Source organism: Capra hircus, chromosome 8, assembly GCF_001704415.2.
Source record: "Capra hircus breed San Clemente chromosome 8, ASM170441v1, whole genome shotgun sequence".
NCBI classification, from domain to species: domain Eukaryota; kingdom Metazoa; phylum Chordata; class Mammalia; order Artiodactyla; family Bovidae; genus Capra; species Capra hircus.
In genome coordinates this window covers 96,468,003-96,494,427 of record NC_030815.1, presented here as the reverse complement: position 1 = coordinate 96,494,427, position 26,425 = coordinate 96,468,003, and the positions used below count along the sequence as shown (strand labels likewise).

General features: G+C 43.2%; 1 protein-coding gene across 1 annotated transcript in view; it reads right to left on the bottom strand.

Annotated features, from left to right (window-relative positions):
- Nucleotides 1–26,425, bottom strand: part of ZNF462 (zinc finger protein 462) — a 152,584-nt gene that overhangs the window by 57,593 nt on the left and 68,566 nt on the right. The window contains exons 6-7 of the mRNA XM_018052556.1: nt 23,662–23,780; nt 18,454–18,645 (exon numbers count right to left, since the gene is read on the bottom strand). Coding sequence (XP_017908045.1) covers nt 18,454–18,645; nt 23,662–23,780 — 311 coding nt within the window. The remainder of the gene's footprint in view (nt 1–18,453; nt 18,646–23,661; nt 23,781–26,425) is intronic.

The following is a 26,425-nucleotide window of genomic DNA, read 5'->3' as shown; positions in this document are numbered from 1 at the left end:
GACTGAGAGAAACGGGGTCCAAATACTGGCTTTCCATGCTGAGCTTGGAATCTGTTCTAAAGGCAGAGCAGCCAGCCACTGGAGGGTTTGAAGCAGGAACCAGGTGAGATAAAGGCTTCGCCTTTTTTCACCTTTTCTGTGTCTATAAATTGCACCCAGAGTCCTGCCCCAACTCTCAGATGAGGAAAGCAGCTAGGCATAAACGCATGCCCACTGGGAGGGAAAACCAACAAGCAGCGTGCTCCTCATTGATGAAGTTGCCTGTAACTCCACACTTGGTCTTTCCAAGTAGAAAACACCAATGGGCTAACTTTTCCCCTCTGGATTTTACTAGCAGCTTGGAATTGTTCATTTGAAATTCAGTTCCTACTGTTTCTACTGAACACGTTACATTTACATCTGGAATCGATTATGGCCCTACCTAGGGAAGGAAAACTGGAAACCAAGTAGGCTACCTTTTCTGCTCCTTAACAACCCGTCACCTGTAAGAAAATAATAAGCCAGCACAGGAAACCAAGCAGTATGTCCACACATTGGCAAACATCAAAAATGCGCAAGCATCAGCCAAGATCTTGTGGTCTGCTTTTCAAATACAGTGTCTCAGGGACATCCAAAATGTTTCTATATCTGTATTTTGCTCCTTAATTTTAGCACCCAGGTGTCAACCCAAGGACTCATTTAGACTCAACTCAATAGACAAAGTGCTATTTTGTAAAGTGTTTCAGTGGGCTTCCCAGGCACTAGTGGTAAAGAGCAGGCCTGACAATGCAGGAGATGTAAGAGACTTGGGTTCAATCCCTGGGTCAGGAAGATCCCCTGGAGAAGGGCATAGCAACCCACTCCAGTATTCCTGCCTGGAGAATCCTATGGACAGAGGAGCCTGGTGGGCTACGGTCCATAGAATCGCAAAGAGTCGGACATGACTGATCGACTTAGCACACAGTACACAAAGTGATTTAATATTCTTCTGGGTTCATTAGCTTTTTATAAATGGTTTGTTTCTTCATAACAAATATTGTATCTATTATACGTTAGGTATTTGACAGATACCAAGACCATCAGAGCTCAAATTTCAAGCGCTCTCCAGTTGTCAGGAAGATGACTGAAATAAATGAAAATGAGTGCGGACTCAAAGAACGGGGCCAACACCCATGGGATTGCTATCTATTGTGAGCAGAGAAGCCAGAAGACGATGTGTCTCGGGTGTCAGAAAAAAAAATCCAGATCTTGATTTACCACTTTAAACTACCGTCATGATGATTTACAGGACCCAACCAACTTTCACTACTCTAGAAAGTGAGGTTTAGAATATGCTGGGTGTTTCGAATAGAAAGATGGGTAGGACACAGCTGGTGTCCCTGACGAGCTCCCTTTCCTGTCCTGTCATAGAGGTGTCAGAACGGACCACTTGTCGGCAGGAGAGGCTGGCCACAGACCCGAGGGGTTTCACAGGAGGAAGAGCCGACTCACGCAGGGCATCATAGGAAACACCATGAAAGCGAAGGTATGTGCACCTGGCTTTGAAGGACGAGCAGGGTCTGGGCTTGTGGAAGCGGAGGGCGGGACAGCTGGGGGGTGAGCATGGGGTATGCTGAGTGGGAATTTTTTTTTGGTAGGCCAGGTAGAGCTGTTGGAGAATCTTGCATAGGAAGATTGATCTGATCCTTGCTAAGAGTAGACTGATGAGAGGTGTCTGTCGGTTAGGTGGCTATGCTAACGGCTTAGGTAAGAGATGGGGACAGGAGGGAGGAGGTGGGTGTAAGAGGAGGTAAAGAGATGGAACTACACGACTGAGTAGGCAACAGACGGGACTTGGTCCAGGGAGACCTGGAGACGTGGTAGATTCTAGCTGGGTGCCAAGAGCCCTGGCAGAGGGACAGGTTTGGGTGAAAGCTCATGAGTTCCTACAGGCTGAGTGAGATGCCCAAGTGGATAAAGTGAGGAGTGGATAGAAAAAGACAGCCTGGGGCTTAACCTGATGATGGCTGGATGCAGAGCTTTTGATGGCATCCTCAGAAAAGTGAGAGTCGATCACAAGTGTCTGTGAATGGGGAGAGGGCAGAGGAAAGGGCTGAGGACCAGACCGGGGTCCACGTGATGGCAGCTGTCGATGTAAACAGAGGAAAGAGACAGTATCATCAGAGAGGCCAGCGGAGAGCCTGAAACATACAGGAGGACCCAAACCATGGGAGGAGTCTCCCGGGGAGGAAGGTCAGCAGTTTTAAATGCCACGGACACAAAAAAAGGATGAGGCAGGGGCAGAGGCTGGGGACTTGTTTGTCTGGAGTCGCTGCCCATCCTTGTAAAAGCCATTTCATTAACGAGCTAGGGCCAAAGTCACATGGCAAGGGATTCCGGAGAGGCCAGGGGAGGATGGGGGGGGGGGGGCGGGGGGGCTGGTAGCGGGTGTAAACAAGGGAAGAATGACTCTTTCCCAGAGGGCCAGTCTCTGGAGCCAGCCAGCAGGAGGTCACTTCATGAGTGGCTTCAATAAAATGCTGAAGGCACAGATTCTAGCCGTTCGAGAAAAGAAGGCATGGAGAGGAAAACTAAGTTGGGAGTAATTGGTTCTTTCAAGAGATTTGGAGGCTAAGATCCCAACTGCGGGAATAAAACTGCAGAAGGTCTTATCCAAGAATGGTTTTAGTATGTAAAAGAGCCCCAGCACTTTCCTGGGGCTCAAGGGGCTCCTTTTTTCAGTCTCCCAGGGAAAATTAACACATCTGAGAACTGACATTAGGGACACAATGTGCCACAGTAGACAGTGCTGTGGAGTCAGGCCGACCCCAACCCTTAACCCAAGCCTGCCAGGCGGAAACTGTGACCATGCTTAAGATGATTTTCCTCCTTCCAAAAACAGAAGGAGGCGGTTATGGAAGTTCCTGTTTAATGGAAATGCTGTATGCATTAAACCAATGTTCATAAAGTATTTAATAGACATGCAATAAATGATAGTCATCATTAATTTAAGAAATATATATTAATGCCAATAATAATAATAACAATGTCTAACTTAGGGTCTTCTCCGGAGAAGGCAATGGCACCCCACTCCAGTACTCCTGCCTGGAAAATCCCATGGACGGAGGAGCCTGGTGGGCTGCAGTCCATGGAGTCGCTGAGGGTTGGACACAACTGAGGGACTTCACTTTCACTTTTCACTTTCATGCATTGGAGAAGGAAATGGCAACCCACTCCAGTGTTCTTGCCTGGAGAATCCCAGGAATGGGGGAGCCTGGTGGGCTGCCGTCTATGGGGTCGCACAGAGTCGGACGCGACTGAAGTGACTTAGCAGCAGCAGTAGCAGTAGGGTCTTCTCAATGCATTACATCTACCTATTAGGACATCAAGTGCCAAAGAGGTTCTTCTGTGGCTGGTTTCAGTTAAACCACAAAGTTCAAAAAATTCAAATCAATAGGACTCTCATTTAAGCACCACTTTCCAAACTCGGGATTAAACTCCGAAGAAACAGTTAATGATGTTAAGAGATTTCATTACGCTTCCAAGACAAGATGTGAAAGTTTTCTTTTTCCTTTGCCATTGAAAAAAAAACAACCCTCATTCATCCCTGGTTGCTGACAAATGACCATAAATTGACAAGGAATTTACTTCTACTATGCTATTTTAATAGTGTCTAAGATTTCTACAGTAATTTAGAATGTGAAAGCATTTTCATATGTTATCTCATTTGAGCCACAAATTAACCCCATCAAATAGGCATCATTATCTTATGTATAAGAAATAAGAGAAGGTCAGTGATTTATCTCAGCCACACGTGTGAGACGGAGGCAGTCAGACCCTCTGCCCCAGGCAGAGGTGATCCCTGGCCTCCAACTCCGGTGGTACTTTCTGGATTTGGACTTTAAACTCAGGGGTCCAACAACCCTGCACAGGTTATTACAGACAGATGATCTATATGGAGAACTGGCTTTGCAAACACCATTTGCTCCTCATTTTCACTAGCTACATTTGAGTCAAAACGGGTCCTCCTGGCATCGGCTCAATCAAAATGCACTTAGCGACACGCAGGATGAGTTGTGTTCCACGCCAGTACTGCAGCGTGACTCCAAAATTACACTGGACAAAAAATCATTCTTGTTTGACCAAGAGGTTCTGTGGAACCCTTGGATGCTTCCCCTGAGTGCGGATGCCCAAGGCGGGGGCCACAGCTACCAGACTCTCTAGAGCAGGACCTCTTCTGAATCACATGCTGCTGTCCATCACCTTCCACCCCTTCCAGGTACAGGAAGCCCAGGGGCCAGATGAAAGATGCTCCACCTGGTCCACACGGAGAGTTAGGGCTGTGGATGGAGCTGGCCTCAGCATCGCTTAACTTTCCATGGCTTTATGTTACCATCACTCCCTTTACTGAGTGATGATGATTAGCACAAAAACCACCAATTTATTCAGTATATAGGAAAGCTGCTTTCTCACACACTGTTGTTGCCTTCTCTCTATTGAGAAAATGGTAAATAAGTAAATAAAATATTAAACCTGCCCTTGACTTACCACAGAGCCACCATCCCTTCATCCTGTAGTTCTCAGACACTCTTTCCTGCCCTGGCAACATACAGTGGGTGGATATCTATGTACCCAACATTCTTCCCTAGGGATACTGTGATTTAGATAATATCCCAGAAAGTTAGAAGAGGAAGAAATGTACTGAAAAGGACTATACACCTACTTGTTAAGCTACAGGGATAGACGCACGTAAGAGTGAAACCACTGGGGGAAAAAACAAAACTGGAAAAAATAAATCTTTCTAGCCTATATTTTATTTATTTATATTTGGCCACACCACACAGCATACAGGATCATAGTTCTCCATCAAGAGCTAGAACCTGTTCCCTCGGTAGTGGAAGCACGCAGTCTAAACCACTGGTCTGCGAGGGAAGTCCCTCCACTTTGTATTTTAACACTGAACTTAATTTTTTAGGGAGTTTTCCCCCTAGTCTTTCATTATGTAGATAACATAACCAAGACACAAAAGTATACTATAGATATATTCGCAAAAATGGTCTTATTTTATTGTTAACAATATACAGAACCTAAGGATTTTAATGTGTTAGCTGGGAAGCTTGTGCGCACGCTCAGCACTAACCTGTGTCTGACTCTATGTCCCCACGGAATGTAGCCCACCAGGCTTCTCTATCCCTGGGATTCTCCAGACAAGAATACTGGTGCAGGCTGCTATTTCCTCCTCCAGGGGACCTTCCCAAGCCAGGGATCGAACCCGTCTCTCCTGCATTGGCAGGCAGGATTCTCTACCACTGAGCCACCTGGGAAGCCTCAGTTTGGACTTTACTATGTGCCTTTAATTGAGTTATCACAACTGTTCCTTCTAACAGACATGTTGGTGGCATTACTCTTGCTTGCATGCAAGTTAGACGTGGATTTCTTCATCTTTTTTCCTCTGTATTCCTAATTAAAAACTTACCCATGGGCAATATTTTAAAATACTATTAAATCTGAGTAACAGGAAAATCACAACTCACAAGTACAATGTAAAAATTTGTGATACCACAGCTACTAACGCTCTAGCTGCTCACTCCGTTTATTCACGTTCACTTTGGGGCAGGCTAGGTAAACAGTGCGGCTACTTGCAACTTCTATCACCTTGGTTCTGACCACAAGCCTCTCTCTTTCATTCAACAAAAGTACTCTGAAAAACTTCCAAGTAGACTGATGTTATACAGGAATACATCTCAAACATTTTTAAAAGTAAATCAAGAACTCAAAAAAAGATACATGCACCCCTACACTCAAGCCAGCACTATTCACAACAGCTAAGACATGGAAGCCACCTAAATCTCCATCAACAGACGAATAAAGGACATGGCACATATATACAACAGTGGAACAGACTGGTTCCAAATAAGAAAAGGAGTACGTCAAGGCTGTATATTGTCACCCTGCCTCTTTAACTCGTATGCAGAGTACATCATGAGAAACGGTGGGCTGGATGAAGCACAAGCTGGAACCAAGATTGCCAGAAGAAATATTAATAACCTCAGATATGCAGATGACACCACCCTTATGGCAGAAAGTGAAGAACTAAAAAGCCTCTTGATGACAGTGAAAGAGGAGAGTGAGAAAGCTGGCTTAAAGCTCAACATTCAAAAAACGAAGATCATGGCATCTGGTCCCATCTGCTGCTGCTGCTGTCGCTTCAGTCGTGTTCGACTCATAGACGGCAGCCCACCAGGCTCCCCCGTCCCTAGGATTCTCCAGGCAAGAATACTGGAGCGGGTTGCCATTTCCTTCTCCAATGTATGAAAGTGAAAAGTGAAAGTGAAGTCGCTCAGTCGTGTCCGACTCTTTGCGACCCCATGGACTGCAGCGTACCAGGCTCCTCCGTCCATAGGATTTTCCAGGCAAGAGTACTGGAGTGGGGTGCCCTGGTCCCATCAGTTCATGGCAAATAGATGGGGAAACAATGGAAACAGTGTCAGACTTTATGTTGGGGGGCTCCAAAATCACTGCAGATGGCGATGGCAGCCATGAAATTAAAAGATGCTTACTCCTTGGAAGGAAAGTTATGACCAACCTAGATAGCATATTCAAAAGCAGACATTACTTTGCTAACAAAGGTCCGTCTAGTCAAGGCTATGGTTTTTCCAGTGGTCATGTATGGATGTGAGAGTTGGACTGTGAAGAAAGCTGAGTGCCGAAGAATGCTTTTGAACTGTGGTGTTGGAGAAGACTCTTGAGGGTCCCTTGGACTGTAAGGAGTTCCACCAGTGCATCCTAAAGATCAGTTCTGAGTGTTCATTGGAAGGACTGATGTTGAAGGTGAAACTCCAATATTTTGGCCACCTCATGCAAAAAACTGACTAATTGGAAAAGACCCTGATGCTGGGAAAGACTGAAGGTGGAAAAAGGGGATGACAGAAGATGAGATGGTTGGATGGCATTGCCAACTCAATGAACTGGGAGTTGCTGCAGCCCATGGGGTCGCAAGGAATCGGACATGGCTGAGCAACTGAACTGAACTGAACTGATTACCAGTCATAGAAAAGAATGGGAAAATGCCATTTGCAGCAACATGGATTCAACTGTAAATTACCATACTAAGTCAGAAAGAGAAAAACAAATACTGTATGATATCACTTATATGTGAAATCTAAAATATGACACAAATGAACTTATTTATGAAATGGACTCACAGACACAGAGAACAAACCTGTGGTTGCCCAGGGGAAGAGGGAGGGGGACAGATGGAGCAGGAGGTTGGGGTTAGTGGGTATAAACTATGGCACACAGAATGAATAAACTGGTCATACTGCATAGCACAGGGAACTATATTCAATATCTTGTGATAAACCATAATAAAAAGAACATTAAAAAAGAATGTATATATGTGTGTGTGTATAAATCAATTTGCTGTACAGCAGAAATGAACACAACACTGTAAATCAACTATACTTCAATTTTAAAAAAGGTAAGCCAGACTTGTGGTTAACAAAGATAACCCTGAAAACTGATTTGCAAAGTGTGAGATCAGAGCCATGAGGACTGGCAGAAATCAGAGGAGTACAGGAGTGAGAGGGCTATTCAGGGTTGGGATCTGACAGGTTGGAAACCAGACAAGAACAAAGGAGGCAGAGCCACAAGGATACAGGACAAAGTCCTTTTGAGATGGCTAAGCCTAGGGTCTGGGTTGGGTAGACAAGGGGTGGGTAATGGTCAGAGAGAATGGAGGAGTCTGAGATGCTGGAGGCAGAGTGTGCCTGGTGAGTCCAGCCACAGATGAAGGGTGGTGGAATATAGCTGGGAAGGAAGCGAATCTCCCTACCAGAAGAGACTAAATATTCACTGGGTCATATCATTGAGTCTAGCATATTGAAATTCCAAAGCACGATGCTCATAGCTAGGATATAAAGGCAGGTTGTGAACCTGGCGCTGAGTTCACTGAGGAAGATGAAGGAACATTCCAGAAGGAGAAGGAAATAAGCAGAGAGCAGACATTCAAAAGTGAAAGAAGCAGAAATATTCTGAATGGGTAGCAGAAAGTAAGGGTTGCCCTCACTGCCCCTCTTGGCTGCTGGGAGGAAAGGGATTAGTGACTTTGGCTGCAGAGAACTGAAAGGGAGGTGAGGCTGCCATTTTGGGGGGCGGGCACAAAGCTAGTTAACCGGAGGAGAGAAGTGTGCCCAAGGAAACCAAGTGTGATGGAGCGTCATGATACTCACGCAGCCCAATACCGCTGGATTTTTCCAAACACCATGTGACACAGGTGAGCCTGAAGTCACTAGAATTCCCAGGCTTTTGCACACATAAACTCTTAGTTTCATCCATTTTCCTTTTGCTGCGCTAATTCAAATCAAGAAATACTTATTGAATGGCCTGCCAAGCGCTAAGGCTCTTGAAATAGTCCTTGACCTCAGAGAGCACACAGTTTACCTGGGGAGACAGATGTGATAACTGACAATTATAATCTGGCAAGTCTAGTAATGGAAGTGAATACAAAGGTCAGAAGCTACCCAACATGTTTTATATTTATATCCTAACAGAATCTCATTTTCAGCTCATTACTCTGAACAGTCTAGACAGTCTGTGATCTTCATATTGTCATTTAACTTATGGACCGTTTGCCAATATTTCAAATGTATTGAGTCTTAAGCAGTAGGAAAAGAGACTTAAGTAATTTTTTAGGAGACGACTGAACCTTAAACTAGACGAATGAAGTTTTGATTGGCTAAACCTCAGAGGCTTTATATAATTCTGAGACTCCCATCTTAAACACATATATCACATACATGGGAAAATACTGGAAGCCTTTAGGTACTCAGTATTTATTATCTGAAGGGGAATCATTTCTGTTGGTTTGTTTTGAGATATGGATGCTCACATTTTAAAACTACAGTGAGTCAAACAGTGAATCTTTCAAGTAAAGACAAAAACATAAATAAAAGTAGTTTGTATACTGTAGTATCAGTTTTAAAAAGAATTAAAATAACAAAACAGAGCCTGTTTGTATATGCAAAGAACCAATGTCTAAGTGATTCCACAGCTGACTGTTATTAAGACTCTTTTGGGTACAGAGAGGCTGGCATTATGGGTGACCCTCACATCTCATGTTATACATTGCCATAAGGCTGTTCTCTAATCTAGTAGGTATTACTCTTGTAATCCGCAGGAAAAAGTCTATGAAGGTGATGGCACCCCACTCCAGTACTCTTGCCTGGAAAATCCCATGGACGAAGGAGCCTGGTAGGCTGCAGTCCATGGGGTCGCGAAGAGCCAGACACAACTGAGCGACTTCACTTTCACTTTTCACTTTCATGCACTGGAGAAGGCAATGGCAACCCACTCCAGTGTTCTTGCCTGGAGAACCCCAGGGACGGGGGAGCCTGGTGGGCTGCTGTCTATGGGGTCGCACAGAGTCGGACACGACTGAAGCGACTTAGCAGCAGGCATCTTAAAAAGGGATAATTTGACTTAAAAAGGGATAAACTGACTACTTTTAAAGCACACTCATTCTTGAAGATACCTACAGGTATCAGCACCCATAGTTTAAAAGTACCCTCCACTTTTGAAGGGGACAAGTACCTTTATGCTGGTCTTTCTTGTTTAGCCTGTCCCTTAACAATTCAAAGGCCTCTTCCTGGTGTTAATTACCCTTACAGTCTGGTTCTACCTCTCATCACCTTGCCAACTATCCACCCAACAACTTCCCTACAAGCCCCTACTCCAGCTAGACTGGTCTCCTGGCTGTCCCAGGATCCCTTCTTCTGAAAGTTTGCTTGCTTCTGATACTCCTCCTACCAGAATGGACTTCCATTTGGCTGTAAAATTCCTACTCACCCTTCAAGGCTCAGCCTGAGCCCCCACATCTGTCAAGAAGCCCTCCAGGACTTGTCAATGCCTCCTCTTCTCTATGGAGAGAGAAGGAATAGACACTTCTCTACGTGTCTATTAACTTAGGCTCTAAATATCAATCAACAATAAAATCTGGCTTCATCTTCCTTTGGAAACTTCCAGCGCCCCCAGACACGTAAGTTGCATCTTCAGCGCTCTGGCTCATTTATGGCTATGTGTTTCTGCTGCAAGTCTTTGATGAAATGGCACGGTTAAGGGTATGAGCTTTGGATTCAGACAAGGTCCACCACAAAAGGGTTTTGTGACTTTGGGACTCATCATTTCAGCCCTCAGGGTCTCAGGTCCCTTCTCTATAAAATAAGACTAATAATTTGTACCTCTGACTCATTAGACATATTAAATCTGATGGTAAATTTAAGGCAATCAGCAGAATAAAAATTATAATAATTTTATCACTTCAAAACAAAGGAACAGGCAGAATCCTTATAAAAAACCAGAAGGGTTGACTTTAAAACTAGTGGGGGGGGGGTTGTGGGGGAGGGGGCCGGGTAGTGGACAACCAGCAGGGCTAAAAATCAAGGACTACAGAGAAGGTTTAGAAGGAAGGTCCTGCCTTGCTCATTGTAGTCATCACGGAGCTATGCTGAAGAGCTCACAGAACACGAACATAAAAGATACAAGGAGGGTAGCTTACACAAGGCACCTAAGAATATTCTCTGTTCCTAAGGAGCTGGAGAGCCTCACTCTGGAATGACTTCTCCAAGAGCAGTGAACAGGTAAATAATACCTTAGCTGGGCTCTGTTCTCTTAGCCAAACACCTCCTTTGGGTTGAGCCTGATGACTCTGAAACTAGTTACAAAGTAGAAGAGCCCTCGGACAGGAACATGGCCCTTCCTGGGCGAAAACAGCAAGGGACTGACTTCAGGAAAAGGCAAGCAGAATTGTTCACACCTGAACCTCTCCCATCATTCTGGCCATGCTTTATCTCACTATTTCTAAGTACCATCACTGGGATTTTTCTATAGGATATTATTATTTAGGATTATGCATGGATGAAAAAACATGGGCAGCATTTGGACATGCTGGGCCATACAATCAAAACTCACACAGTTTAGAAGATACATAATAGTTGTTTGGAGAAGGTTATTTCTGGCATCTTCTTCTCATCTCAGCTCTGAGAATTATTTTGCACATGCCCATCTTGGTCAGGACATACCCTCTGTTCCAGCAAAGCTGTCCCAGGATTTCTACCGCTTGAATCATGGCTCACACATACTCGTCCTCCCAGATCCAAAACTTGTGTAAAATTCTCTAGCGCAGAACAGAATTTGGAAGAGAGGAGAGGATCTATGAATCACAAGAAGTCTCAAAAGAGTTTGAGGGATTTTATATTCAATATAATTGCACTAAAACATTTAGCTCTGGTTCCAGGGGGGGAAAAACCTGAAGTGGGCAACGATAAGACAAAGAAACATTCTTTCTTTCAAAAAAGAACTGAGATTAATAATTTCAGATGATTTGACTAACAACTGAATGCATTTTCTGCCAAAGAATAAATTTCTTCTTCCTTTTAGATATTTCCCACACTGAGGTTCTGGAGGACCTTAAGGTAATCTCCAACCAACAGTAAGCTGCGGAATTATGCAGCAAATTCTGGAGCTGCTGGGAACTAGCTCTGAATGAGTTGGGTAGTATATGCTTGTATTTCTGATGAACAAATGTTTTTCTTGGCATGGGAAGAGGGAGATGGGCAAGTTGACTGAGTTCCCAGGACATGGAAAGCTTTCACTTGAAATGTTTTTTCCATCCTTGGCACATGAAACTGTGGCTAATTCAAAAAGTCACAGAAATCTCAGGCAGGTGGGTTTCTTGGGAAGGGTCTATCACATGATATTCAACTTTAGGGCAGTGATAAAGCCAGTGGAGGCTTTCTCTTTGCTGATGGGGACAAGGTCTAATAATTTAACCACCAAAGACTGTTGGATATCAAACAGAAGATGCGGAATCACCTGTACTGCTCTGCACCCCGGGATTTACAGATGTCTTAGGTCTTTATCGTAGAAATGCCACTCTTCATAATAAGCATTAAAGTAAACTGGAGATCACATTTTAATGTAGAAATTCTGATGTCAAAAATGGAAGGTTAGTATTCTCTGGCCAGATAATTTTGAGACCAGCAGAACCTATTAAAAATTATGGCCAAGCCATTAAAATTATGTCTCATATCCCATGTGCTAAAAATGATGTAAATCTTGGTACTTCACAATTATTCACTGGAGAGTCTCCATTACATTACTGTCATTTTTAAAGAAACCACCTCTTCTTTCTTTCACCCCAAGAGAAATCTGATTGCAACTGGAACCTGTGTGGAAGGTTCTGATGTCCTAGCAACTAATTGGATCCTCTTAAAGGTTGAATTTTATGTCTTACCTATTTAGAAATGTGAAAAGCTTCTCTTCAAAAAGCAGGCATCTCAGATCTTAATTTTTAAGTGTTAAGTATTGCTGCAGTCAAGGTTAAATGAATTGATGGTTTGGCGCTAGACTCAATACAATTTTTAAAGAAGATTTTATTTTGAGCTTAAGTGTAATTCACACACTAATATTTTAAAACTCTACTTAATGTCTTACATATCATATATGAAACAAAGCATGTATTTAGGTCAAGTTATATTTTAAGCGACCTCTAGGAATAGCCTATATGTTAACTATAAAGGTCTATAATGACATTTATTAAAGATGGGATTAATTTCATGGTAGGGGTGAGTGACAAACTGCCCACAGGGCAAATCCATGTCCATGCTCATGCCTTTGCATATAAAGTTTTACTGGAACACAGCCATGTCCATTTGTTTACATATTATCTAAGGCTGCTTTCCCATTACAATGGCACTGTTGAATGGTTGTAACAGAGACTCTGTGGCCCACAAACTTGAAAGTATTTTCTATCTGGCCCTTTACAGAAAAAGTCTGCCAAATTCTTGATTTATAGCTTGTAGAAATCAAGCAAAACAAGCCTCCTCTAACTCATATATTACGTTAAAAGACTGGCAGGCAAAATTTTCAAGCAGAATAAAAATTTACTAATCTATGAGTTTTGTTGGTTAGTTTCACTCTGTAGCATCTCTGAATTGGATTTAACTGCAACCAAACACTCTATGCTTTTGGACAAAGACACAGAAAAAAAAAGCTACTCCATTCCAGGGTCAAATGATTATGTGTGCTTGCTCTAAGGGGCTCTGCTACCAGGGGACTACACTTGTAATGCCCATGTCCCCAGCACCACCACTCTTTCTGCCTCCTCCTGAGGACTGGAAAGGCTTACAACTTGTCTCAACCTGCAGTTTCCCACTTCTACAGAAGGTCTTGTTATCCAGTGAACAACAATAAAGTTGAAAATACTCTTTGTCAGGGAAGATTGTTTCCTCTTGGCAGACTGATGCGTCAGAAAGTTTCTGTTACAGCAATCCCTAAGGTTACATCTTTGGATCATTGATCTTTTGAACTTGCCTCTTAAATGCAAATGAAATAAACTTACCCTTGTACAGCCTGGTTCTGTGGAGTCTGTCAGACATGTTAGAAGTACAATTAACTGAATTGCAAACTGTGATGCCTACAAGAAATCCTTAGCCAATTAAAAGAAGTCAGTATAAGTATCTAACTATTTCCACTGGAAAATTAGGGGACGGAACCAAAAGCATATCCACAAGTACAATTGAACACCAAGAAGATCATCAATGGATGAGTAATCAGAGTACCCAATGGCTGGTAAATGTCAGTCTTTAGCAGAAGTTACAGTCAGAGACTGGCAGACAGAAGCACACAGGAAATTCTTCCAAGCTCCCAGCAGAGCTGCTTCGAATGCACAGAAATGGAAATGATGACCTCAGGTGCTGGGGGCAGTTAGTACAGAGATGGTTGGAAACATAAGGATTTGTTGGCGAGAACACACAGGATGGAGAACGTGTGACCAAGTGGTAAAGTTTGTATGCAATGCAGACAACTTGGATTTTGATACGACATAAGAAGTGCCTGTGGTTTTTTGAGGAGAGATGCCCTGATAAAAATGCTGCTGATCAAATATCATTCTAGAGTTTACAACCGAAAAGCCAACTGAAACGTTGTAACAGAAAACCCTTTGCTTTATTAAAAAAAAAAAATCATGAAGCTCCTTATGTTTTTCTACCAATTCATACTAGCAAAGACGTCTCTTGTTGGGTGGACTATATGGAGATCTGTCTTACACGGAGAAGGATTTCATGACCAAAAGTTCTGGGTGTTTTCCCTAGGTTGCCATTATGGCACACGCTAAAAACTATCTTAATTCTCATATACCTTATGTATTTTGCACATGGTCTTAGTGTCTGATTTTTGTTTTAAGCGCACCGCAGTAGCTGCTTCCTAAAGCAGCCCATTCTGTGCAGCATAACTGGACGGAGCAAAGAAAGAAACTGAACGTAGGAAAAAGATGGAATGTCATGGCCTGACCTCTTACAAAGGATAGAGCTGAATTTCACATTCTGTATCCACCACCCAGGCCCTGGAGAACTACTCAGACCTAAACAAATCTCATCATGAAACGACACTAAGTTTCTCTCTTGTTTTATAGGTATATGGGTATGTGTGTTTTTCTGTACTGAAAGCAGTCTAAGAAAAAGCCTGATAGAACCCAGTCCTCTACTTTATATGGCAGGAGGAACCCAGTAAACACAAACACAGCAGAACACTTCCTCTTGTTGACAACCTTATGATTTCAACTTAATGCATTGTTTAGAATAGCAATTACGTGTCATTTCCCATTATCTTACACACAGAAGCAGCACTGCTTTTCTTTCCAACCACACATCATGGAGAATACAGAGAGACCACATGCTGGTGAGACATGTCAAGACTGACAGCCTGGAGTCTAAGAGTTCTGTTTATGTCCAGAGCAAGTGTGTGGCCAGGCAGGGGGAATGAGATCAGCCCCCCGCCCCACCCCCCACCTTCTCACGTCTGCCTTCTTGGCTTCCCTCGCTCTCTTGGAGGGCTCCCTTCTCTCCCTTGTAGAGCTCCCCTCTGGATTGGGAGGCAAAGCAGCTTAGGAAGAACCTTCTTGCTCAGCCAGTTTCCTTCTGCCGGAAAAGACTGGCTCACTCTCAAGACTGCAAACATTTGACCACTGTAAAGAGCAGCGAGCATGTCAAGTCATTTTATTCACATGTCTCACTAGGGGATCAGAAAGCCAAGGACACAGGGGTGATTTCCCTGGTTTTATGGATCTCTACTCCCCCCAAGCCTGCAACACATTTTTGGTTCTTGTGTTCAGAGCGACCTGGCAGTGTGGGAAACCTTAACTGAGAGCCAACGGCCCCACAGCTTCTCCCTATTAAAATGTGCAATTGGATTTCACATGCGTGTTTCAAACACCATTCAAAGCATGATTTACAGGCTACTGTCTAGCCCCACAGCTGTTTTTTCTTCCCCCAGATGTAACCATTTCTAGGAATCCACCAGTCGGTTCCCCAGCAAATAGCCTGCCCATTTTCAACCTCTTCTGTCATTCTTAGGCATTTTGAATCACACAACACCTACATATGAAAGGATTCAAGAAAATATTGACTGAATGGACAAACTGTTAATTTTTCTTTCCATATTATCCATTAATGAGAAGAGCCCATTTGAAACCTTTTTTCTGTTTACCCCACCTTAAACCTTTAGGTTCATCCCACTTAAACAATCACTCCTGACCCACTGATCCAGATTATTTACATACATTGAAATCAGCACAGATCCGATGAGTTCTGTGTAAGCCTCACTAGAGTGGCCACCCAGAGTGTTTACATTCATCATCCTTTCTTCTATAGAAAGAGAAAAACACTTTTAAATACTGCAACTTATCTCCCTGTGGCTAACAGACTACCTGTGTTACACAGAGAGTTAGCCAATATCATTTCATCATGTTTCTGCAACCACCCTTCTCCCAAGGTCCTAACCTTGTCTAGCTTCCAAGAACCAGAAATCACCCCTCAAAAAGGTGAGGCTTCAGGCTATGAGCTGCGGTTAGTTCAATACCATGCTGATAATATCTTCTAAACATTTGATTCTGAACTTCTGGGCATTCAGAATGACACTGTATTAATTTATGATTCTTCTGTGCATCACATAGCTCCTGGCAGAGAGTACAGGCTCAGGAAGTTGACTGAGCTTGACTCTTTTTTAGCCTGTGTAGAGGATGGCAGTGCTTCCCAGGTGGTACTAGTGGTAAGAACCCGCCTGCCCATGCAGAAAACATAATGAGACACGGGTTTGATCCCTGAGTCGGGAAGATCCCCTGAGGAGGCATGGCAACCCACTCCAGGACTCCTGCCTGAAGAATCCAATGGACAAAGGAGCCTGGTGGGCTACAGTCCATAGGGTCACAAAGAGTCAGACGTGACTGCTAGCGCGCGGCAGAGGAAGGTGAGCCATGCCCTGAGTGGTCTGTAGGATGTCCACGTGCTGGACACTAAGACCCACCTTCCAAGGGAGGAGGACAAAGGGGAAAGAAGGGAAAACACGGAGACAAATGTGCCAAGAAAAGCCTTTGTGAGGAATGGTGCTTGCATGGATCTATTTCACCCCAGTGTGAAAGTGTTAGTTGCTTAGTCATGTCTGACTCTTTGTGATGCCATGGATTGTAGCCCACCAGGCTCCTCAGTCCACGGAATTCTCCAGGCAAGAATACTGGAGTGGGTAGCTTTTCCTTTTTTCAGGGGATCTTCTCAACCCAGGGATTGAACCCAGGTCTCCTGCATTATAGACAGATTCTTTACCACCTGAGCCACCAGGGAAGCCCCATTTTACCCAAATGGCTACACAAACGTAGCTTCCATTTCCGATAAAAGCAACTCATTAACAATCATGTGAAGACCTTACAATTACATAAAATTCTATTTTGCCCTTTGTTGCAATATACCAATATCTTCCATGGAACAGAATCTCAAGGTGCAAAGGGGACACTTTCTGTGGTGTTTCACATGTGTTCCCCGCACCCATCTCCCAACCCCACCCCCCTTAGCTTTGAGACTCTAAGTTTTCCTGGAAAACAACAACAACAACAAACAGGCTAAATTGCCACACATCGGCAGAGGAGGTAAGTGTGCTCACTTCATTAGGAGCCACCATCATAACAAACCTTCATTGTTAAACAGAAGTCCTTTAAGACAGGAATACCAGCAAGGAGTTACTATGTTTAACCTGGTGTTTACTGATTGGCAAAGGAAAGGCCACCAAATTCTGCAACTCAACAAAGGGAGCTTTTAGTCCCAGGACTTACCTTTCCTTTTCCTCCCAGTTTTCTCTGCTCAGACCTTGTGAATGAAGGTTCATCACTTACTCTTTTGCTAATCAGACAGTCAGACCACGTGGACATGCTGGGGCTGTCAGATCTTCAGGTAACCTAAGAAGTCTATCTTTTTAAACCCTTACATTAAACATAACCCCAAATTCATACTTCGGCCTCAAAGACCAAAACTGCAACCCAAGGATGTAAACTACTGAATAAAATGACCATTTATTAAATGTATATCTTTTTTTCATTAATCTCTCAAGGCCATCAAGGGATAGGTATCATCATCCAATTTGACCTTTGAGTGTAGGAAGCTAAGATTGCCCAGGAAAACACAACTGGCATTGAGCAAAGTAAGACTCAAAGCCAAGCCTTTGTTCCGAAGAGCCCATGAACTTTCTTGCCAGCCCTCTAAGCTCCTACCAAGGACATAACGATAGGCCTTGCTTGGGAAACAGCCCGTTCCCTGACCTGGGAAGTATTCAGGCTGGCGGCAGATAACTGGTTACCAGAGATGCTGCAGAAGGCAGTCAACACCAGAAGATCACGGAAGAGAGCGGCTCCTAGGTCTCCTACGGCAACAAGAATCTACAGACTTCTTCCTCTCCTAAGCATGTGACTCTGCAGTCATCTGAGGTGAGCAATCAACACCCTTCTGTTTCTTGGGCTGATCAAAACAAACCATCCTTTGCTCGGCTCTGCCACATCGGCCATCTCGCTCTCCTCTCTGGCGTACAGCTTTGATTACACCACTAATGAGGAAACTCCCTCCAGGGCTTCCGGGATGTAGCCTGAAGCTCCGAAAGTGGGCAGTTACTCCCTCCCTTCAACTGATGGTTCCTCATCATTCTTCAGCCATAAGAAAAAAAAAAAATCACAAGGTGACCCCGAAATAACACATCCCCTTCATTCACCCTTTCCATTCCCACTCTGAACTGTGTTAACGTATACATCTGGTACCCTCAAACACTTCACAGCATACATACCAATAAGTAAACAAAGAAATACGCCCAGCATTCCTCACCTTCCTGCGCTCAACCACTGCGGAAGAACTCAACACGAACCCAGCACACACGTGCTCTCTCCACAAGCTGCGCACACACAGCCGTGCAGACAGGTCTTGTCTCGGAACCAAACAGATGCTCACCCAGTTCACTTCACCCTCCACCTCCAATGTCTATACTGTTCCAACCTTTGCACGTTTCTTCCTTCACCTGAACCATCACGTGTTCATGTACGATTTTCTTCTAAAAAGAAGGCCTGGCTGTTAATCCCCGTCCACCCCCACCCCAATGGTCGATGCCCGCTTGGAAGCCCGGTTTTACCATTGGAATCTTCCACTTCTTCGGCCGGGGTGGCTTTTTGGGAGGAGTGGTGGGCATGCGAGGAGAGGAGACTGACAATCCGTGGCCTGGGGAGGGTCAGGGCTTTTCCGTGGACCTTGAGGGAGTGTTCCTTCAGCTGGCTGATTGTCATGGTGGAAAAGGAGCACCAAGAACACTTGTAGGCATGCTCACCTGGAGGAAGACAGCGGGGGCAGCAGAGGAGAAGCAGGGGAGAAGCGGGGAGGCGGGGGGAAACAACGCGGTTAGTTCACTCCAGAGAGCACGCCTCAAGCTGCCTGGTCTGAGAACCTCTCAGACCAACCCCTCGGCAACACCCCCTGACCCCCACCCTCCGGCATCAAGTGACCTGGTCCCTCTTCATCCCATGCTCAGTTTATGGCAAGGAGCCTATAATTGATTCTCCAGCAGAGCCTGAAATCAAATGTTTAGCTAGCTCCTTCAGAAAGTCTTCCCCTCTCTCTCCCTCTGTCTGTACAACAGCAGTGACTCTTTCAGTTTTCATTTCAGCCTTTGCATCATCCACAGAAAATAATACACTTCATTCTTATTCCAAGGGTGGCTTATTGATGGGTGGCTTTCCCAGCACCAAGTCACTCAGTGCAAACTATTGTGCCATCCTCATTAACTCACTTCCTCGATGACTCTAGGCCTCCTGGATTTTACACATCCTATGTGTGGGGTTTTCTTTGGACCAGGTCACAAACTTGAGAACAAAACTCTATTTCCCTAGCTGATCAACAGTACAGAAAGGGGTCAAAGTGATTTCTTAAACAACAGAGGTGTATAAATATATAAATATGTGTGCATCTGTGTGCAGCTCATATATTTTTATATTTATTTTATATTTTTATAAAATAAATATTGTATATTTTCAATATAAAGGGCATTTAAATAGAAATAGCTCAGTTGGTAAAGAATCTGCCTGCCACGCAGGAGACCCCGGTTCAATTCCTGGGTCAGGAAGACCCACTGGAGAAGGGATAGGCTACCCACTTCAGTATTCTTGGGCTTCCCTTGTGGCTCAACTGGTAAAGAATCTGCCTGTAATAAGGGAGATCTGGGTTCAATCCCTGGGTTGGGAAGATCCCTTGGAGAAGGGAAAGGCGACCCATTCCAGTATTCTGGCCTGGAGAATTCTATGGACTGTACAGTCCTTGGAGTTACAAACAGTCAGACACAACTGAGCGACTTTCACTTCCCTAAGTAGAAATAAGTATTTTTGCTTTATTCAAATTAATTTTAATTGGAATATAGTTGATTTACAATGTTGTGTTTCTGTTGTACAGTGAAGTGAATCAGTTATACATATACACATATACACTCTTTCTTAGATTCTTTTCCCACATAGGTCATTATAGGGTACTGAGTAGGGCTCCCTGCACTAAACAGTAGGAGGCTCTTATTAGTTATCTAATATAGTAGTGTGTATGTCAATCCCAATCTCCAATTTATCCCCCCTCTTTCCTTGGTAACCATAAGTTTGTTTTCTAAAAGTACTTTCCTTTTAATTGTTTTTAATACCACTGAAATACAGCACAGATCATATGATCAAGTTAAATGAGAATATGATTTACTTTTGCCCTAAGCCAGCTTTTAAATGAACTGCAGGGTGTAAAATGGCCATGCATACGTCACTGGACAGAAAAACATTGGTACAATCAACTCAGAAAGCAATTTTGCTTTTAACAACAATAAATTTAGAAAGCTCAGGCTTGAAATTCAATAATTCTACTTCTGAGAGTTTATATTAAGGAAATATCCTTTAATACTTAGAAATCTCTATTTAGAAATATACATTATTTATGCTTAAAAAAGGGATGAAACAACCTAAGTCTCCAACCCCAGGGAAATGATTAAGTAAATGTGGGTATATCTTCTTGATAAATTACTATTCATTAAAATTAATTCTTAAAGTGTTGGTCATACATAGGAAAATAAAATTCTGATACTCAGAAAAATAAATAGAAAGGCATAATACATTAAATTATAATCACAAGTATAAGAAATAATTACAGAGGAAATGGCTGAAAGGAAATATTGTCAAATATTAATAACAGTGTCTTTACATAATAGGTTGTGAATGGCTACTGCATGTCTTCTTTCATTTTCAAATTTTCTCTAATGAACACGTATTTTTAAAATTTATTTTTAAGGTAAAATGTAAAATCCAGAGGAAAGGACCTGTGAATGAGAACTGAGGACGATGCTGCTGATATGCTACAGACAAACGCTCACTGTAGCAAGGCAAGGAAGAGCAGGTAAACGTCCATCCTCGCTTTCACCCTGTTGTGATGGTTACCTTCCTGCCACCTAATTACTAAGTGGAAAATTACTGAGTGGTTTCATGTAAGACGAGCCCAGCATCCAAAGTCCTGCATTCAGCCTCCTTTTTACAACTGATGACCCCACAGCATGCATTTCCAAGAAAGCCTTGAAGAGACCCACACAAAACCATGAATGAAGCAACATGCTATAGCCCAAAGCAGAAGGGAAGCTCAAAGAAGTCAGAGGACCCAAACAATTCCACGCTCCTCAAACCATGACTGGGAGCTACAGGATAATGCTCGGCATGAACAATGATATTTACTAACATAAGAAATACAGGGACCTCCCTGGTAGGGCCCAAGTTTGATCCCTGGTCAGAGAACTAGATCCCACAGGCTGCAACTAAAGATTCCTCATGCTGCAACTAAGACCAGGCACTGCCAAATAAATAAACATTTTAATAAACAGTTAAAATAATAAGTATATATGTCATTTTATATACTACTGCTCTTCTTATTTCACTTCTCAATTTTTCAGTGCAAAGATGGCTACATGAACCTTGGCGGGTGGTCATAAGTGGCATAACTTGAGAGAGAATTCCAATCCAAGTATCTAGTTAGTACACACTACTTTTTACCCTTTAAAATAAAATAGTCTACTGAGTAGAACAGACAAGTCAAGAGTCTTTTTGGAAAATGATTTGACTCGAGCCGTGTCATAGATACCAGTGGTCCAAGGTGTGTGGAGAACCAGATAACATTGCTCCCACTCTCTCTGGACGCTTTCTTCTTGCCAACAAGTGAGCACAGAAGGCCAGTCTGCTTGGTCAGCTCCAAGAATATACGCTTCAGCTCTGTGCTCTAGAGTCAGTGTGTAGCCTTTGGCACTTTATTTTTAAGTCCTTTCCACAGGCCAAATCACTTACCCAACTCCCATTGGTAAAATGTTTTTGACAAGGCTGAGATCTATCGGAAAAACTTCTGAAGATAGTGTCCCAGCTGAATAATTTACAATATACACCAGGTAGAAAAGAGTGGTTTGATCCCCAAAGCCTCTTACTCCTTGGACTTTAGTAAAATGTTCTGGGAGATATAAAAATACTAACAGAGAAGAGCCTGTACAGCTGATCTGCTGACCACCCCCCCACGCCACCCCGCAACTGCTGTGAACTTAAGGCTTCAGCAGATTTACTCCATTAAGACAGTTCAACAGAACCCAACATTCAGGAAATAACAGAGAGATGGTCTTATTTCCACAAGGGATGAAGAGACGAGTTTTTATAACCATACAATAGAATTTAATAAATGAGACGGAAAAGTTCTAGCTGACTGAAAAATTTAAAGCTAGAATTCGTGGTGGGGAGGGGTGGAAGGGAGGTTCAAAAGGGAAGAGATATATGTTTATATAGGGCTGGTTCACTTCATTGTACAGCAGAAACTAATGCAACATTGTCAAGCAATTATACGCCAATAAAAAAGTAAAAAATATAAAACTAGAATTCAACTACCTCATGGACTGTAGCCTACCAGGCTCCTCCATCCATGGGATTTTCCAGGCAAGAGTACTGGAGTGGGTTGCCATTGCCTTCTCCAAGAATTCAACTAGTATTCTAAATACCTTAGCTGAAGAAACCCATGGAGGAGTCTTGATCTCTAGAAGAATCTCTGATAGTATCGGTAGCTCTTCTAAAGTGTTTTGATTCCCCCATTTCCCTCTGTGTTTGAAGCAAGTTCCTGAAGGGCTGTCAACACCTCTGGGAGGGCGCCACAGGCCACTGTACAGTCAGGCTCCTCAGAGGACTGAGGAATCATGGGAAATGCCCCCGGGCCCCCTCGCCACTGCCTTTCCTACTCAGGCCTCTTTCCTCTCTCGGCTGAGTTCTGATTAGCTATCTGTGGGCATCTCCATCGTATGCCAAATAGAGAAGAGCAAAACAGAAAGGTAGCACCATGTGAGTGCAAGGATGTTTGGTTTTTGTTCTGCAGTCAAATTCTTAGTGAACGGGCTCTGTGGCTGACAAAGTGTTAAGTGTCAGTCGCTCAGTCGTGTCCGACTCTTTGCGACCCCACGGACCATATAGCCCGCCAGGTTCCTCTGGCCATGGAATTCTTCAGGCAAGAATAATGGAGTGGCTAGCCATTCCCTTCTCCAGGGTATCTTCCTGACCCAGGGATCAAACCAGGGGCTCCTGCACTGCAGGTGGATTCTTTACCATCTGAGTCACGAGGGTGGACATGAGCAGGACACTTAATTTTGAGTCTCTGTAGCGTCTCCTGAAGAGTGAAGAGTGACAACAGCATCCACCCTTTAGGGCTGTTTTGAGGATTAAATCAGATGATGAATATCACATCTTATTAGAGCAGATCCTAGCAGTTAAGGGATGTTCATGAAACCAGCACGATGAGAAGACAGAGTAAGAGATCAGCACAGCTCCTGGACACTCAGGACCCAAAGTCTCTTCTTATCTGGGGCATGGAAATGCATCTAAGGGCATCTCAGGAGAAATCTCAGATATCCTGATTTCTCTCTGCCCCTTCCAACATGTCTAAGATTATAACTTTATTTTAGTTGGAAATTACTTTTAGTAGATGTACCAATTCTTGCACTTCCATTAGAAAGTCTATAGAATTTAGAAATTTCTCTTAAAAAAAAAAAAAACAGAACCCGTGAGTAGCAAAAGTCTGTTAGTGGATACCTATTAGTTGAATCAATCGACTATGACATGGGTGACATGGGGCTCGGTATTATTTTGCCTTTGGGCCATTCTTTAATTTTTATTAGATTGAGATAAAACTGAATACATGACGATTTCAAAGAAAACTTATTTTCGTGTGTATGGGAGCAAGAGACTTAAAACTTCCCTCACTAAAGACTACTGGGTTTCAAATTCAGAGAACTAGTGTACAACGAACAACAACTCACCCGCATGAGCTTTGAGGATGTGTGTCTTCAGCCGGCTGTTGTAGGAGGACTTAAAGGAGCAAAGCTTGCATCGGAATGGTTTATGGTGTCCGTGGTGGGTTTGCATATGGCGATCCAAACTTGATGTAGAAGGAAAAAAAAAAAAAGGAAATGACAGGATTAAAAACAGCATCCAACATTTTCTCATTGCCCTTTTCCAGAAATCCCATTTCTAAGCTGTTCAAAGTAATTTTGTTACTTTCCAAGGATGGCACTTAACCGGAAAAAAAAAGATTGGCAAGAGTTGGGGAAGCTAAAGGAAGGAAGAAATCAAAAATATTTTTGGATTGAGAGACATGGCAGGGGAAACAGGTCTTGGTAGACTTATTTTCCCTTCTCTAAAGCATTGCAAAGTAGAAGAGGACATCCAAAAACAAAAGGTGAAATACAGACAAATTTAAGTTTTCTGCAGTCAGTGAGGAGTGTCTATCAAAGACGCCTTGAACTTATTCCCCACCTCCTCCCAAAAAATGAGATTTAGAGAAATTTTGTATGTAAAAAGGGCTGACTTTCTTTTTAAATCTTAACTCCACCATGAACCACCTGTGCAGGGCAAGGAGCTTTCGAAGTAGCTGAACTATCTGCGATGGGCTGTCTGTTCCCAAAGCCTTTATAAATATGGAGGCCCAGGGCAGGTATGTTTACAGGAAGCTGTGTGATCCAAAGGCTGGTCTTGCCTTCTGATAGAACAATGTTTGCTGTATACCAGTCTTTCAGAAGCAACTTATACAGAAATTATTATAATGAACTCCCAGTATTTCATAATAATTACTACTGTTAAAAAAAATAATAAATCTACCAAACAAGGTATGGGAAGACATTCTAATTTGTATCAGTGCCCCAGAGAACTAGATTCCATTCTAAATGACTCATATGGGAATGGTGCTTCCTAGCATTTAAATATATAATGTTCTCCCAAGCTCCCAAGCAGCACTTTTCCCTTGCCTCAGGACACCTCCTTCTGGATGTCCTTCAGCTATCTTAAACTCAACCAACCCGAAACAGAAGTGTCGGTTTTGTTTTTTTTTTTAAATCCAAAACACATTCTCTTCATTTCCTTGTATTTAGAAAGAACACTTCCATGCTGTCAGCCAACCAGACTGGAAACCTTCATGTCATTTGTACTGTACTCTGTCCCATCTTCCCTCCAAGAAGTCAATTTTTCCAAGCCATCAAGATCATCCTTCCCTTAACTGTTTCCAAAGTTCCATTCTAACCCGGTGGCTCAGCTATCTATCATGACCCTCCCAATTGGTCTCCCCCATTTTTTTTTCCCAACTCAAAAGCGCCTGGGATCAAACACCAGCTATTACTCATAAGCCGAGTGGCCTTGGGCACGTTACACAACTTTTCTACATTAAAAGGCCTCACTTCTCTTGTCCGTAAATGGAGATAATAATGGGACCATACTTCATAGGGCTGTTCTGACAATAAAATGAGATAATGCTTGAAGGCACTTAGCACAACGCCTGGCACACAGTGAGGCTTGATAAATGTCAGTGATTAAGATGTCCTACTCATTACAGTCTTCCTTTTACCAGTAATGTAAATTACAAAGCACGCACTCCGCATTCAAAGACCCCAAATATGGTCTCAAGTACCTTCCACTGTATCACTTAAAAGTTAGTCCAACCAAGGACTTCCCTGGCGGTCCAGTGGTTAGGACTGCATGCTTCCACTGCAGGAGGCATGGGTTTGATACCTGGTCAGGGAACTAAGATCCTGTGCATCTTGTGGCCTCCACCCAAGAAAGTCCAACAGCTGAGTGCCTCTGAACATCACCTTCTTCCTCAGGACCCTGGCCTCTCATCTTTCCTTTCATACTGTATGTTCTTTCCAAACTCTTCAAGTCCCACCTTCCTATTTGAAGACTGGACTCCCAAACTCCCTGTTCCATAAAATCTTCCTGATTCTTCAAAAGTGGATGTACCATCTCTCTTCCTTGAAACTTTGTACATTTTATTGATACATTTTTTAAAGACATGTGCCTCAGGTCATTTGTATGCTTGCTTTACTTATAACCCAACTAGACCCTGAGTTCCCTTAGACCACTGACCATGTCCTATTCATCTTTATATTCCCCCCAAAGCATTTACAACAGAGCATATTCATTTATTCACAACAACTTACTGAGGTTCTGTGTGTCAGAAAAGAGAGTCACTGTTCAACAAACATTTATTCAACAGGTGAGAACTACACTAGTTTGAGGCCAGGGCATGAATCTGATGACAAAGATTAGATACTACTAGGTCCTGTTTAATCATCAAAGCCATTTCAACCCTCCCTAACCTCCGTAGAAGCATCGCCTCTTCTTGCCTTTCAACAACCACTAACTAGCACTTTATCTTTTTGAAGAAGCAAACAGCCCATCAGTTATTTTCAATTATGATAAAAATAAACAGCATGTCAGCCTCACAATCAGCCACCTTCATCCAAGACTGTAGAACATGTTATTGAATATTTCTCTCTTATACAGTTGTGAGAGAAAGGCAACAAAAGGTTGTTGCATCTCAGAACCATCCCTCTTCCTGTCACTCTGAACGGCCTCACACAAAAACCCAATGTGCAATTTCAAAGCTGTGCCAAGGAGTGGAAAGCTCCCTCTCCCAACCCCACTGCATTTCAAGCATCTCTCCAGCATCGATAAACTTCTTTACCATTCCAGGTTTGTTTTGTTTTTAAATGCCAAGCAATGACTCTCTGGTCACATGGGTTACCAGTCCTA